Genomic DNA, 16,084 nt, shown 5'->3' with positions numbered 1-16,084 from the left:
CCTTCATATATATAGGGGAGATCTAGATATGTTCTTAGATGTTCCCCAACAGAATTCACGTAATTACATGGATAAACACGTACAAAAAAGGAAGTATTTTCACCTAAGTTAATCCTAGCACATACCGTTCGGGCTACCCCGCGGACTGTCTAGGACGCGGACCGTCCGAACCACATGACCGGACCGTCCGAGCCACATGTCCGGACCGTCCAATCTTACAATGTCATATATGGTGCTCAACAAAAGGCAAAATCATAATTGTTTTTTGTTTACAATTATTGTTTTGCCCCTACTTTTAATTTTGGATGTTCATTAATTATGACTTTGCCCCTATATTTCACGCCGTCAAGTACCTTCAATAGAACATGCCCAATGTGATCTTCGTTAAAAAAACCCTAAAATCACAAGCGCGCTTCCATCTTTGTTGTAAACGGTTTGTCTTTTTCCCGACGTGTACATGAAAGCCATTTAAAACGTGTCTAACGTGGACCTAAATAGTAATAGTATGTCTTATATGTAATCCATTGCTCTCCCTACGTCCTTAATTGCATTTAATTGACATCAACTTTGGTTTCCCCCTGCATCAATGCTTGTACCGAACCCAAACGGAAGCTGAAGATGCTAAACATATTTGACACACCAAATTGTTGAACGTTGCTCCGTGCTATTAAAATTCACACAAATTAGCTTTACAGAAGCTTAAATATAAAGATGCCCTTCAAACATCATTTACAATGTTTGTGTTGGACTCCTGGAACTTCCAAGATAAATACGCTCATTTTCAGGATTTCTGTACGTTATAGGAAAAAAAAGATTCTCATGCTACTGACTCCGGGTATAAACAAACTAAAGGACATCAGTGAATGGACAATAGACTAGCACTAGACTAGGCCATCAGTGGATTTTCTTTTCTTTTTTTACTTCAACAGACTGCACAAATTTCATATAGTTCGGGAAAGCTGATGCAATTTACAGCAATCTTTACTTTGAAAGATCCTCGTTTCAATACAACGACGAAAACATATTTCATATAACCAGGCACCAGGCAGTGGCAGAAACAAAAACGAAGTGCTACGTATAGTCCTAGGTATAGCACGTATACAGAGTAGAATGGCAACCCTGTCACAAATATGACAATTGTCTTTCACTGTACATCAGACTACGCCGAAGGTTGATCATGCTGGGGAGCAGTAGAGCTGCTGCCGTTCTTGCGGGACATGCTGAAAGGCCCTGTCACAGTCCTGCCCATGAACTTCCCGGCTTTACCAAGGCCACTGCTGACAGCACCAATACCAGAGGTAACAAGGCCTGCGCCAGCACCAATTCCTGAACCAACGAAACCGAGGCCAGCGCCAATGCCAGTACCCACAAATCCAACACCAGAACCAACAGCATCCATTGTGCTACCAATTATCCCAGCCTCCTTCAGACGCTTCCTCTCCTCTATGGCTTGTTTTTCCATCTCTAGGGCTTCCAGCTGCTCTTCCTTTGTAAAGGGGTGGTACTTTACCTGAAGGGTTGAAAATAATATATTAGCACCATCAAATTGATCCGGAATTTACTCTTAATTTTTCCAGCCAAATAACATTTGTCAAGCTGGCAGTCCACGAAACTACATTTTGTTCCAACCATGACTTATAAAACAAGTGTGGAATGAATTAAGAGAACAAACTAGTCGATAGCATTTTTTCAGTCTACGCCCAAGTTGAAAGTTACTTATGCGGTGGCTAAAACAATTGGCCTCTTGATTGGAAATATTCCCTCAGTCCCTCTGTCCAGAAAAGAATTAAATTCTAGCACAATACCAAATTAAAGTATCTTAAATTTGACTAACTATATTTGTGACATCAAATAAGTATCATTAGATTTGTCATCATATACATTTTCATAATATATTTATTTGACATCATAAATATTAATATTTTTATCTATATATTTGGTCAAATTTTAGACACTAACCAAGAATGCACATATACATTTTTTATGGGACAAACGACGGAGGTAGTGACTTGTCCTCCAAAATGTACTTTGACTATATATATGAAAGTCAATCCATCTAGAATTGCATTCTTTCTGGTATGAAGGTAGTGACTTGTACTATAAGTTGTACTTTGACTACATATATGAAGTCAACTCCCCCCCCAAAAAAAAAGGGTGTGAGGTGTTCCCCTAATTATCTAAACTATTGGTGTTATGTGAAGACAAGTCGTCATCAAGGATCCAAAGGTCTATGCTAAGGAGGAGGCCTAGCTTTGGGCAATGGCTAGGGCGTGAGGGATTTCCTTGTATGCCCTTGTTAGGCTATCTCCAACAGTTTACCATCCGCATCCCCATATTCAAATTCCACTCTACGAACAGTGTATGCAAAACAGTGTTTTAGGTAACCATATGGGTGAACTGCTGGAAACGGTCTTAGATTATTCCGGGTCGTTTGTATTTGTGGAAAAATGTTCGTATGTAATTTTGTCATCCTATGGGTGACGGTAACCAGCGTATGGGTGACAATGGGCTCTAAATTTTGCACTATAAGATTTAAGGATCGGATTGGATTAGAATCGGGTCCTATTTCTATTTATTTTTTGGACTAAAATTTATTTAGGGCCCTACCATTTCACATACCATTTTGTGAAGAAGCATTTGGATCGTGATCCATTACTACCCCAAAACCAGCGTTCTTTACTCATTTTTCCTTCTTTACTATAATAATACACAGCCTCCTGCATGTTAAAAAAACGGCCTGCCTGACAAATGGACAGAACGCTACTGTATTCAGAACAGCACCCACGCATCTCTTCTGCAAAGGGTGAGTGACAAGAGGTACGAAGTAGTCAGGAGTGAGCATGAATCAGCCTACTGCTGTTGGCTAGCGCTGGACTGCTGGTGCAGTTGAGCCATCAAGGAACAAATTGAGCCCCCTTGTCACCATTTTGATTATAGCAGGGAGGAGTGCAAAAGCTGTGGCAGGTAGAAGGAAGATAAGAGGGAGGGAGATAGCAGGAGTCATGGGGCAGCCAGTCAGCCATCACAAGCTTGTTGTTGGGAATTAGGGCTGGGTCAGGAGCACATGAGGCTGAAGCCTGTGGTGTTCTGTAGGAGATCCATGCCAAAGACAAGCAGTATGTAAAAGTGTGCACTGCCCACGAAAATCCGGATGACTCACAAGTCATAACCTAGAGTATGTGACACAGATTTTTCTTAACCACATGTGAGTATGTGGCAGAATGTACAGATAGACTAAGAAACACCAAGTTGGAATAGCAATGTTACTAGGTAAACATAAAAGAAACATGCACACATAGCAAATATGTACTCTGTATTTCTTATTCACAAGTCCTCTAGGATCTCTAGCTTCAAGGATATAGGCTACTCAGGTTAAAGTGTAACACATTAATAATAAGTAGAAACCCACACTAACCTTAAGATGTAATGTGCCCCTATCCTTGGTGTCCTTATTTTTAATTGGATCCAGTGAATGTAGCAGCTTCAGAGTGGCGTCTTGGGTAATCTCAGATTCAAGAGTGTTTACTGCTAGTTTTGCCACACCTAGTCTCTTGTCTTGCTGAAGTTTGTCTTCGTCGTAAACCTGTGAAGTCCACCACAAATATTCACAACAAAACAAGCCAGGTTAATTGGTATCTCGTATTGGAGCAGTGTCAAACATTAAGTATTTATACGAGGATGTCCGAATTTTGTTTTGTACAAAGGTCTAAGTCATTTCTTGAAAGTCTCAATGTACATTTTGTTTAGAACGAAACTTGTTTGCTCCATGCAAAGTTTATCAGACACCCACAAAATTACATCTAATGGTCAATATGTTAATGTATCACAGACAGTTAATTAGTGCCCTGTTTATTCATCAGTTTGAACATGCTAGTAACAATACATTAGTCTAACATAATGCTTCTGGGTGAGGATTAATTAAGGACAATTTCAAGCTTAACTTAGGAGTGTAAAATAGAATTGAGCCCTCAAAGTTCTCACGAATTCAAGGCCAAATTCAATTACTTATCATCTGTGTAGACTAATGTATCTCACAAACTCAATTGCCGGCAGCCACATGTCACTTTTCCCCTCTGTGTGGCCATGCTGCTTCTAAGAGCGCGAATGCGAGTGGGAGGGCGTTTAGTATTAATTAATTCTGTCCTAACCAGTCTTGCGATGTTCATGATGTCTTTCTTTGAAGTACCAAAAGGGGTGCTAGAGAAGATAGGTTATTTCAGATCGCGTTTTTTCTGGCAAGGTGAGGGCCATAAGAAAAAATATAGGTTGGTTAGATGGGAGGTAATTTGCCAACCGAAAGAGCTAGGCGGGTTAGGCATTCTGAATCTAGAGATACAAAATAGATGTCTCCTAAGTAGATGGCCGTATAAACTTCTTAATGAAGAAGGAATGTGGCAATCTTTACTGAGACGAAAATATCCGGCCAATCGAACTCTATCCCAGGCACAACGACGGGCCACAGATTCACACTTTTGGAATGGCCTTATGAAGATTAAGGATCTATTCATCAGTAAAGGCACCTTTCAGGTACATGATGGATCCCAAGTGCGTTTCTGGGAGGACAATTGGCTAGGGTTGGGGGCGCTTAAATTTTGATTCCCTCTTCTGTATAACCTAGCAAGGAGGAAGAATTCAACGGTTGCTTTTTGTCTTTTCCTTGGTACCCTTAAACATATCCTTTCGTAGGAATTAGGTACACCAGCTGCGGGTCCAATGGTTTCAACTAGTGGCGTTGGTGGCGCATAGTAATTTGAATATTAATAGAGATTCATTTAGATGGGACCTGACTGATAATGGGTGTATACTGTTAAGTCCTTGTACCAGGCAATTATGAACAATGGAGCGGGAGTTAATAACAAAGATCTCTGGAAACTCAAGATACCTCTGAAAATAAAAGTTTTTTTTTGTGGTACCTCAAAAGAGGTGTAACCTTAACAAAGGATAACTTGGCTAAGAGAAATTGGCAGGGTAATCAGAGTTGCTGCTTTTGTAGCAAACCGGAGACAAATAAATCACTTGTTTTTCAGGTGCACTTATGCGGCTTTCATTTGGCGTTTGGTTCAGATTAGCACAGGATTGAGACCTCCCCGGGATGCGAATGAATTGTTTGGGGACTGGGCAAGGGTTCTCCCGGCCAAATCACATCGCTTACTACTAACTGCAGCATCTGCAAATTGTTGGGCCATTTGGTTGAGTAGTAATGATGTGGTTTTCAATAAATCATCTACTAAATCTTGTTTGCAGGTAACCTTCTGGTGTCGCTTCTGGTCAACAGCTTAAGATGGAGGAGCAAGGGTTAATAAATTCTTCATGTCGTAGTATGGAGATGGTGCTACTACAGTTTTTTCGCAATTTTGGATGGGGTTCTGCTTTGCGTTTAACTATGTAGTACCTTTGGTTATGTCACTGGTATTCTCTAGTGAAGTCGTGTGATGTGTCAACTGTCAAGGCAGTATGCTGCCTCTTATTGTAAACTTTGGCCATAACCTCGTTTGAGGCCAAGGCCGAACTTTGTTTCCATTATCTAAAAAAAATATGCAGACAGACTGCCAATGGTGAATCTGCAAGCTCGACCTTGCCGACACCATTGCTGCACCTCGTTTTGCAAAGCACAAACACCATTGCTGCAGCTGTTGGTTTTGTTGCATAGGGAGTAGAACCCATTGTAGCTTAGCGCCATTTAAGATCGAGGGTGCCATGATGTGCTGAGGATAGAAGAGAACACAGCACATGCAAAATCCAATGGACACCCAAACAATTGACTCCTTGGTATCCAATATCCAAGTTTAGTTTTGGACCCCCATATACATGAACATCCACGTCCAAAGCAAATCCAATCCAACATGATCCAAGAACAAAAAATCCAATTGGACTCTGGATTTGCAAGATCCATTTCGGCATATAAGTTAAATGATGCACAGATGCAGAAAAGGAAACAAGGCAGTCTACTATAAACTATAATTGGCCCACCACCAGAAAAATCAATTACAAAATCATTTCTTTCTCAATGATCTCAGTTCTCACAGGCAACTGACCTCAAACCAGGACTTTTGGCTTTGATACCATGTTAATTTTAACAAACTAACAGCCTAAAGCAAAAGCTTAAACCACTGGAGAAAAGGTGGAATGAGTTGTTACTAATGGCTAACACAGATGTCCCCTCAACTTTCATTTGTGGGCCCAAGGTTTTTTCTGTAAGACCCAGCAGGGATAGCCTGCATTTCTTGGTAAATCAAAAGCGGGTCCAGAGCCAGTGGTTGAGCACAGAAGATTTTACTTGGTCGATTACAAAGTTTGGGAGTTGGGACAGTACAAACTCAAATCCATCAAGGGCTCGGTAAAATACATGATCCTAAGAAACTCTACAAGGGTCAGACTAGGACTCCTACGATGTCATGGGGCCTCAACTTTGGGGGGGGGGGGGGGGGCAGGAGCCCTTAAGATTAATTAGAGAGACTGGATAAATTTGAGATACGATTAATTGTTAGGATTCGATTGGGCCTTCCTTAGGTGGTCTGGAATCCTATATATGAAGGGAGGTGATGTGTTGAGGAAGAGGGGAATGAAGAACTAATCCCATGAACCCCTCCAAGCTGATTTTGCCCAGCTATCTTCCTGGCAATGGTCATCGTTCATAATATCTGGTATCATGAGTCAGGGATCCTTTCCCATGGGTTCTGCTGCTGATGGTCCATCGCCATCATTTGATGACCCAATAGCCACCTTCGTTGAAGATTCCCACCCTCTCGCTGAGGAGCTGGATCACTTGACAGTGATGTTCATTCACCTGCATGCTCAAATGAAAAAGTCGGAGCATGAACACCAGGCAGTGGTGTGGCTACAAGCGGCGGCATGAGAATTCTTGGTGAGGCACATCAGAAGGGCGATGTGACTTGTGAGCAGCAATCAACCCAGCTCCTTCAATGATCCCAGTTCCCGGCCCTCATATCACTAGATATTGCCACCATGCCAGTCAGCGACATCACTGCCCAGACAGCCCTCACAATCACGAAGGACGTCACAGCAGGTCCCTTTACCTGATCAAAGTGCCATCCCTGCTTCCATTGGAATTCCATGTACGGTGCCCAGAGTTCCAATGCACACTTCCCCCTCACAGGGTCTGGGCAACCACACAACACTGAGCTGTACTAGGATGGACGTCCTGCACATGCTATGCATGGACCTGGGTGTATGCCCATATATGTCCACACAAATGCATGAACACATTTGCATTTCCATGGGATCCAGGAGAAAGGGATACTGCGTACATGCATCCAGACGTGCTCAATAATAATTTTTAACGCCTAGGGTTGGATTTGTAATGCATCCAGGCTTCATCCAGCGAGTATAGGTTGGCACCTGCATCTGCATGTGCATGTCAGGTGCCAAGGGTGAGTTTGGTTCAAGCGCTCGCCTAGCCAGGCAGCTGCATCCGACCCTAGGCATTAGAAATTGGAAGCCTGGAGCAAGGTGTATTTTCCAGGCTGGGAACCAAACACGCCCCCAAGTGCAGATCTCCATTGTAGCTCGAAGACAAGCTTTTCCCGAGGGTGCGGGAGTGTTATGGGGGGTCAGCTTGGGGGCTAGGGACCCATAGGATTAAATAGAGGGATTGGACTAATTATAGAGATGGATTAGATTTGATCAATGACATGTAGGATTGGATATGATTTTGTTACGTTTTTATTGAGCCTTCCTTAGGTAATAATCAGGAATCCTCTCTATATAAAGGGAGGTAATGTGCCAAGGAAGAAGGCGATGAAGAACTAATCCCATGTCCCCCAATAATGTAGTCTCCCTCCAAACCAACTTTGCACGGCTATCTTCCGAGCAATGGTTATCCTGCAATGGTAGTTCAAAACATAGGATGACACATTCATGTGTTCATGTAACATAATCTAATATAAGGGGATCTTGGTGAGTCTAATGGATTGAAAAGGTAGTGTTTCAAACTAAGATACATTGATCTCATTATTGTATATTTTTAAGCTCCACGGTGCACCAATCCTCTTTTATGAAGATATTTTTTCCTTGATGCAAGTGACGATTCCAACAAAGGAACAAGACAAAAATATATATGCATATAGAATTACCTCAAAAATAACAGATTGGGTTTCTTTGTCTTCGACAATCAAGTCAAATGTTTCATTCCATTCCGGATTCAGGTCATCATCTATGACTTTTGTTTTGACCTTAAACATTGGCCGCACATACAGTTTCACATAAGGGTCTGATTTACCGATCATCTCCTTATTTCTCAAAGAAGTTGCTTTTACCACAGTAACAGAAAGTCTTCCCTGAGGTTTAAGCTCCAAGTCACTAGGGATAAAAAAAAGGTAAGCAAGTCATCAGTGCCAAATGGGATATGATATCAGAATGCATAAAAACATTTTTCCCAGCCACATACAGAAACAAAAAATATCATTAGCCCTTCTAGGATAGCAAGAGATGCCTCCGGGATACTTAAAATCATTCATAAATTACTAAAATAATTTGTACCTAGTTGCAATTGCAGTATTAAGTGTCTACTGTCTAGTTGAGGATTGATTGCATGGATCTCTTTCATAACATGATGTATGCATCCAACACATCTCTCAGTTATTAAGAAAAATAAAAAATGGTGTAAAAAACAGATATTGTACAAGGACAACAATAACAAAAACCTACAATTTATAGATAAAAGGATTAATCAGCAAAAGATGAGGCTTTGTTGAGATATCTATTTTAAACAGCTGAAGTGCACATTCTAAGAAGGTAAGATAAAGAGGAAATAAGGAAACCCACCTCGTATCAACATTGACACCAAGTTTAACAACATGCCTGTGTGGCCACAAGAGCATATCAGAAACAATTGAATCGACAGTGTCCTAATCAAAGGCAAAAGAACCATGGTTACATTGATTTATAGTTGCTGGTAGGGCTAGAATGTTCAAAATACTGTCTAGTCACCATACATCAATCATGTCAGAAAGTCCAGGAACTGCAGTTAGGCTTCCTCCAATGGCCTTCAGGGTGTACTGAATTTTTGGCTCTGGCTGGAGCACAAAGAACCCAGTTAAAAGAAACAAATGGGAAAACCCTCTCTTGATATTTGAAATTGCTCGATTCTGGAAACATGCTTTGTAGAATATTTCTAAAAAGTCCACATTATCAAACTCATCAACAGACATCTCAAAACATTTCAAAGAAATACTGTTCTTTTATCTGATTGTGTATGGTTTCTGAGAGATACATGATTCAGTCTTCCTAAATTGCACCCCACCCCACCCATCCTATTTTAATCTAGGCTACATTTTATGAGACTTACTATAGTTTTCCATTGGTCACTAGGGTTAAATATTGGTAGTTCAGGAGACAAATAAACATAATGATGTAATGTTGAATTTCATGCAGCAATCAGTATATGAAATAGCTAAGTTATTTAGGAAAGGTTGATGACAATCAATTTCAACACAAACATAAACTCAAAGTAAACCACATTTTTTGCATCAAAATTTGTTTGCCAAGTCTCGATTTAAGGAGCTTTGACTGTTGAGGAAGGTGGGAAGTATAGTTCAGTTGGTGGCAAGGGATGTAATTTTAAAAAGGCAGCACGGTAAGTGTACTTAAAATCTAAAACATCAGATAATAAAAGGGTGTAGTAATGATACTGGGTACTAGATACTTGCATCAGCAAGGAGAGCCACAACAACAGCAGAAATGCAAGGGATGTCTTCAGACAGTTGAAATATAACACGTATGACAGTATAGACCTGAAGATCCTTGAGCTGCAAGATGGTTAGGTAAAAAATATAAGGACTTATAATCAAGAACAGTTGTCTTCCCAAATTGTTGTGGCAAAGAAAACCTGAATTGGCAGTGATGCAACTACAGCATCAACAGCTAGGATTATGCTTGGATTACCACCCCAACGGAAATCTATATCCATGATGATTTGACCTGGTTGAAGATTTTGAATACGAATACCTTCGCAAATCACAACAAACAAACAAAACCCATCATTTTTTTAAGCACTTATGTAGTCCTGCATCAAGATTCAAGCAGATATAAATGCAATAAAAAAGGGCAGATCCAGTAACGAAAGCTCCCACATGAGTGGAGTCTGAGGAAGGGATAAACCGTGGTAAGCCTTCCCCGGGCAAATACAGAGAGGCTACTTCAATTCCGCGACCTAGTGAGACAGCTCTCACCACTGCACCACCACGACATAAATGCAATGCTAAACATAATTTATATCTGTTCGTCATAAATACTATGTAAATCATAAACTCACTTAAACAGGGAAGTTCTATATTGTCCCACAAGTTAACTTCAGAAAAAAGAACAAGTTGACATGTTTATTAATTTGAGCATATCAGCCAATCATTAATTCCACAGAAAGTAATGGCAGTTACGACAAAAAAAAATGTGCCTTGATTTCCAAATATTTACATGCGCAAAGTCAATCTTGTGCATAATATTCAGCACACACTGTAGAGTACGAGTAACAAACCATGTTATTTAAGTATATTATCTTCACAGTATAACTAAATGCATGTTCAAATCTTCAATTGTAAGAGATAATACGCACCAAATGAATAAACGCAAATTAACAGAACTGAACATGCAACGTATAGACAGGAAACCTTCTATCTTTGGTGACACATTTCCAAGAGAAAATTTGCTGAACTTCAAAGATTTTATTCCTGGAGGCCGGTAATCATCTAGCAGTGGTTCAACGGATTCCTTAACCACTACTGTTGCAGCCTAAAATTAAAATGAAAAGTAAGCTCAGCATATATGGCTTATGAAGTAGGGTAGGGCACAAGATTGCAGCAAAACATACAGCTAGGCATGTCTTAACAAAAATGGATATGCAAACAGCTGACACTGCCTGATGGAACTGTAGTCATAATGTAAAATTCAAATTTTCATAAATGTGGAACAGCTTAACCTATCTAGAAAAGTTAGGAAGTCATAATGTACCATTAAAAAGTACTCCATTTTTCAGTGAATCTAGAAAACTAGGAATCAGATAGGGTCCAGTATAAATCACTTCCTAATCCAATCACCGTTGCAGCCTTTACAAATGACCAGTTACGAGTATAGATTAAAGAAAATACCATGTACATGATCATGTCCTGATGCCTATTTTCAAGTCCAGCAAAGGTGGTTGACTGGTTTCACTATTCTAAGATGTGAACAATCAATACCAATAAAATGGAGACTCCAAATGACAAGAACTTACTTATTTGTCATGCTCAGAATTTCTGGTCTCAGCACATTGACAAAATTAATTCAAGAGGTCAGGTAGGTAGAAAAGTAACACAATCAAAAAAATAGAAAATAATAAGGAATATGATGAGACATAGCAATTAGGGAATCAACAATATGAAACATCATACAAGGAATGAAGAACACTACAATTGTATATCATATGGATGATTATTACTAGAAAATAATAACGATAAGCAAAGTATTTTGCAGAAGTATAACCAAGATTAAGACTCAAGTAGCTTTAAACTTACTTCTACAACAAAAGGCCAAAGTTTGCTCAGATGCTTGTTCAACCATTTAACCTGCAGCAAACAGTTAAATATTAATTCTGCAAGTCCGATGAGGTACAGAATATGTTCAGAGGCAGGAACAACTTCTCAATTTTATTACAGAATATTTTGTAGAAAAGGGAAAAACTAATACAAACTCTTTGCACCACCAAGATATCCTATACATAGATAAAGTCAAACCAATCATCATAGTTATTTACAGTGTGACGAAAGCTAATAAACTAATATCTAAATATACAAATTCAATTTTCGTTACTTATGTAGTCCTGTGATGATTTAAGAGGTGATGCGTAAAAAATTTCACCCTTCAACTTCCCTCACTTAGTGGAAAATGCTTATCTGTGTTGTGTTGGTTCACTAAAGAAATGTTCTAGTTATTAGTAATTGACGACCAAGCCTGTGTTTAATGTTCAGTAGTCAAATAGGATAAGCCTTTTGGTTGAAAGAGTTGCTGATCTGCTTCCAAATTGGAAGGCTGACCTTTTGACCAGAGCAGGAAGAAGAATTCTTGTGCAACATGTTCTTACATGCATGACTATTTATACGGCAATGGCAGTGGATATCCCCCGTTGGGCCCTGCAGGCGATTGATAAAATCAGAAAAGGTTTCTTATGGAAGGGTAGAAAGGACGTCAGAGGAGGGCATTGTTTAGTAGCTTGGGGAAAGGTTTGCAGACCTCTTATGCTAGGAGGGCTGGGTATTTCTAGTCTCCAGGAGCTCTGTTGGGCTCTCAGAATGAGGTGGCTATGGCTGCAAAAAACTGATACTATACGCTCTTGGTCTGGGTTGCCTATTCAGGTGCCTGCTAAGGCTCGGGCTTTCTTTTCCAGGGTCCTTGTCTCTGTGGTTGGTGATGGAGCAAACACCATGTTCTGGACAGATAAGTAGCTGCAGGGAGAAAGAATCTCTGACTTGGCCCCTCGGCTGTTCGCCATAATTCCTAAAAGAATTGTTAGCAAAAGAACTGTCCAAGAGACCTTAGAGAATAGAAGATGGATTTGTGACACCAAAGAGGCTCTCACTGTCGGAGCTATAACAGACTACCTCCACCTCTGGGAAATTCTTTCTGGTTATGAGTTACAACCTGGCAGGGAGGATAAGCACATTTTTAGCATTGCTCCAGACGTCAGATATTCAGCCAAATCTGCCTGGGCTCAACTTTGTTCGGGCATTACAAAACGGTGTGGAAATCATGGGCCCCATCAAAATGTCGCTTTTTCATTTGGCTGGCAGAACAGGTGTTGGGCAGCTGATAGACTAGCCAAGAGAGGTTTACCTCACCCAAGCAAATGTCCTCTGTGTGATCAGGAGTCCGAATCTTTAAATCAACTGCTTGTCTCGTGTGTTTTTACAAGGGTGTTTTGGTACAAGGTGCTGAGAAAATTTGGTACTAGCCCTGAAGCCAGGTACCAGTTCCTTTTTGGAATGGTGGGAAGAAGCCTCTGAGACAGTGAATGGACTCACCAAGAAAGGTCTTGATTCCCTCATCATCTTAGGGGCCTGGTCGGTTTGGAAACACCGTAATAGGTGTGTTTTTGATAATGGTTCTCCCAACCTGTCTCTAATCCTCAGACAGGCGGATGAAGAAAGGAGCCGATGGGAAGTTGCAGGGGCCAAGGGTCTATCCTTCCTGGCAGCCCCCCTGCCTGGTTCCTGAGGGCTGCTGTTTTGTTTTGTTGGGTGGTGAACCTGTTCCCATGGATCCCTTCTTTATGCATGTGTCTGGCCTCCGTAAGGAGTCTCTTGGTTTGTATTTTTGGGTCTTCTTAGACCTTGTTACCTTCCTTCTTAATATATATTGTAACGCAGTTCTCCTGCGCATTCTAAAAAAAATAGGATAAATCACGGAACAACATAAACTAACAATTAGCTTGTATTGCTCTTCCAACTTCCATGGTTACACTCCTAAGAACTTTGGAAAGAACCTCCCTATGAAGAAAGGAAACTAGCAACGAACGATAGGTTTACCCTTTTATGTCTTTTATGAATTATAAGCAATCACTTCATGAAAGGAAACACGAAGCAGCTAGGTTTGCTGAATGTTCAGCATCAAAGTCTTTTGATCAATCACATAAGGTCATGTAATATGTATACACTAAGCTGTGAAGGTGTCAAAAATAAAACTAGGGAAGGAAAATCAAACAAAGAATACCCCTCCACCTCCATATCTACCCCCAAAAAATAATGAGAGCTTAGGCTAGGTAAAAGCTTTCTCCTTGCCCACTACTACATCCATCCCACTGACAGCCTACATCCATTAGCTGAACGCCAAACATCCTAACCCCAAACACTGGATGCATATGGACCTTGCATCAACTCTTCTCATCACTGACCACTGGGGCTCTTAATCATGGACAACCAGGTAGCCACTACTGTGCAGATCACACAAGTACATGACTCGTCAATGCATGCCTACCAAGTGTCTGCAGTTTCATCGTCATGTTTCAGTGCTAGTATCATTAAAAAATTGTTTACAAGAGTTACATGGTCAACATGTCAAGTACAAGCTGGCCGGGCCATTAATATATATACAAAGAGCTTCTATCAGCCAAGTTCACATATCTCAGCATGCCAATAATATTGGCAGAGAATATTTTGGGAAGGTATAAGAAGAGTTGATGGTGCAGTTATTTTATTCCGATAAAAATAAAAATCCATAGCAGATGTAGAACATTTGATTTTTTTCTAATGAATATATCATATTTTCCTAGTATTTATGTACCATTATGGATGATGCACAACTTTCCTATCAACTATGCATCTTCAGTCTACCTTTTTGTATACATCGGTGGATAGAATTTAGCAGTTACTATTATGCAATTAGATCTAAAAGAGAGTACTTTAGCTCTGTTTCACCGTTGGGTATGCTGATAGTGCCCCATCCCTATTACAGAATCACGGCACCAGTAGCTGCTGAACCTACCATGCATGTGCATCAAATTGACAGCAGCCACAAATAGTCCCCAAGGTGTTCAAACCAGCACTATTGGCTGCTGTGCTGCAACATATTGCTACCCTAATGCATCAATTGCGCTCAACTCAAGCCCTCCCGGACTCAATATCACATTTGATCCAGTCAACTACAAACTAAGACTTAGATAACCCCACATCTACACAGTTAGCCAAGTGTCTCCACTTGTGCTAAATTTGGCAAGGGTTAGGCTGTCAAAGACTCGCTCTGTGAGACCCCAACTACTGTTAAACTATTCATTCGAACAACTACAGTTAACTTCCTACAGTTTACCACTTGTGAATCCAGGAGTGAGGTCACAAACACGAGACGATAGACATGAAACACCACGCCAGAATGACTGAACTAAAGGCAAGGGGTGCGGACATTTTGGTAGTGGAAGTGCTGCCAACCTGCTCAAACTGCGGGAAGGATATCCACTCCGGGAAGTTATCACCGCACAGCTTCCTGAGGTCGTCCCTGCTGAGAGACCCAAGCACCTTGATATCCGCAGCCTACAGCAAGGAAGAGAGAGACACGCAACGAAACTCAAATCCGACAAAGACCAAGCCTCACAGTTAGTCCTGAATTGAACGATCCAACTCCACGGTGTAGCGAGAACGGGGCGAGGCTTATTACAGTCTGCTCGCAGCGGCACAACCCTAACCAACTCACCTTGGCGATGCGCTTCGTGCTGCGTCGGCGCATGACGCGGCTCCAGCCGGCCATGATGGCGACGCCAACAATGACCCCCATCATCATCCCGGATATCAACCCCATCCTAGCCGCCGCCGGCCAACTTCGCTTAGCCTAGAGGACACCTCGGATTCCTAGCTCATGGAGCGAAGAACGACTGAGATCTGGACGACGCGAAAAGGCGAAGAGAAAGGGGCGTGCGTTTCCGATCGATTTGTGGCTGGGAGAATGGAAAGAGGAGGAAATTGATTGCTTGGTTAGTAACGAGCAGCGTGGTGAGGAGGAATGAGCTGTTGGCTTACTGGAGCGGGGCACACACGGCACTCGTAATCGGCAAGGAGGTCGCTGAGCTGGGAGGGAAGCGGGGTCAACTTCACAGCGATCTGGGCGGAGGGAAAATGGGTTGATTTAGGACAGACCAAAGAGTCGACAGCGGGAGAATAGCACGGGCACGGCGTGTCGTGTCCGCGGCTGTGGGGATCCGGATTCGGAGGGGGCTGGGCCGCTGGGGGCACGTGATCTGGATCTTTTTGCTTTTTGTTTTACTAGCAAGTAATATCTCCTCCTACATAAATCAAATTTCAAAATTATATTGAATTAAACACCTTTATATTAATCATATTTACGAAAAATATAAATGTGATATGCTAATCTACCTAATGTTACTAGTTTAGTTCCGAACGCTCTATTCTATAAATTTAGCTAAACTTAAAATAACTCTAAAAAACATTTTATTTGGGAATGGTGGAAGTATATTTGTATGTGTTTTTTAATGAGATAAAAACGTCAACGCACATTCGTTATAAACGAGAGCATGAATGTTACATCTTATATATCTACTTATGCTTTATTCTTAATTTTTATAATAGATATAAATCATTATGATAACCAT

At 41.1% G+C, this 16,084-nt stretch overlaps 1 protein-coding gene across 2 annotated transcripts; it reads right to left on the bottom strand.

Annotated features, from left to right (window-relative positions):
* Positions 1-912: 912 nt before the first annotated feature.
* LOC100384434 (Calcium-dependent lipid-binding (CaLB domain) family protein) lies at positions 913-15,634 on the bottom strand. 2 transcript variants are annotated; one of them, XM_008653553.4, is made up of 12 exons: positions 15,495-15,634; positions 15,172-15,412; positions 14,910-15,011; positions 11,508-11,558; positions 10,626-10,746; positions 9,848-9,966; positions 9,669-9,767; positions 8,955-9,035; positions 8,785-8,867; positions 8,094-8,319; positions 3,416-3,583; positions 913-1,510 (listed from the first exon to the last, which is right to left on the bottom strand). In XM_008653553.4, exons 2-12 carry the CDS (start codon positions 15,274-15,276, stop codon positions 1,160-1,162), a joined length of 1,506 nt encoding a protein of 501 aa, XP_008651775.1. In that variant the 5' UTR covers positions 15,277-15,412; positions 15,495-15,634; the 3' UTR covers positions 913-1,159. The 2 variants fall into 2 exon arrangements, with proteins under 2 accessions (XP_008651775.1, NP_001170442.1); NM_001176971.1 differs by lacking the exon at positions 15,495-15,634 and having other exon boundaries at positions 15,172-15,473.
* Positions 15,635-16,084: the final 450 nt, after the last annotated feature.

This window comes from Zea mays, chromosome 7, assembly GCF_902167145.1.
Source record: "Zea mays cultivar B73 chromosome 7, Zm-B73-REFERENCE-NAM-5.0, whole genome shotgun sequence".
Classification (NCBI taxonomy): Eukaryota; Viridiplantae; Streptophyta; class Magnoliopsida; order Poales; family Poaceae; genus Zea; species Zea mays.
Note: the sequence above shows the minus strand (reverse complement) of the source record. Positions and strands in the feature narration are given on the sequence as shown.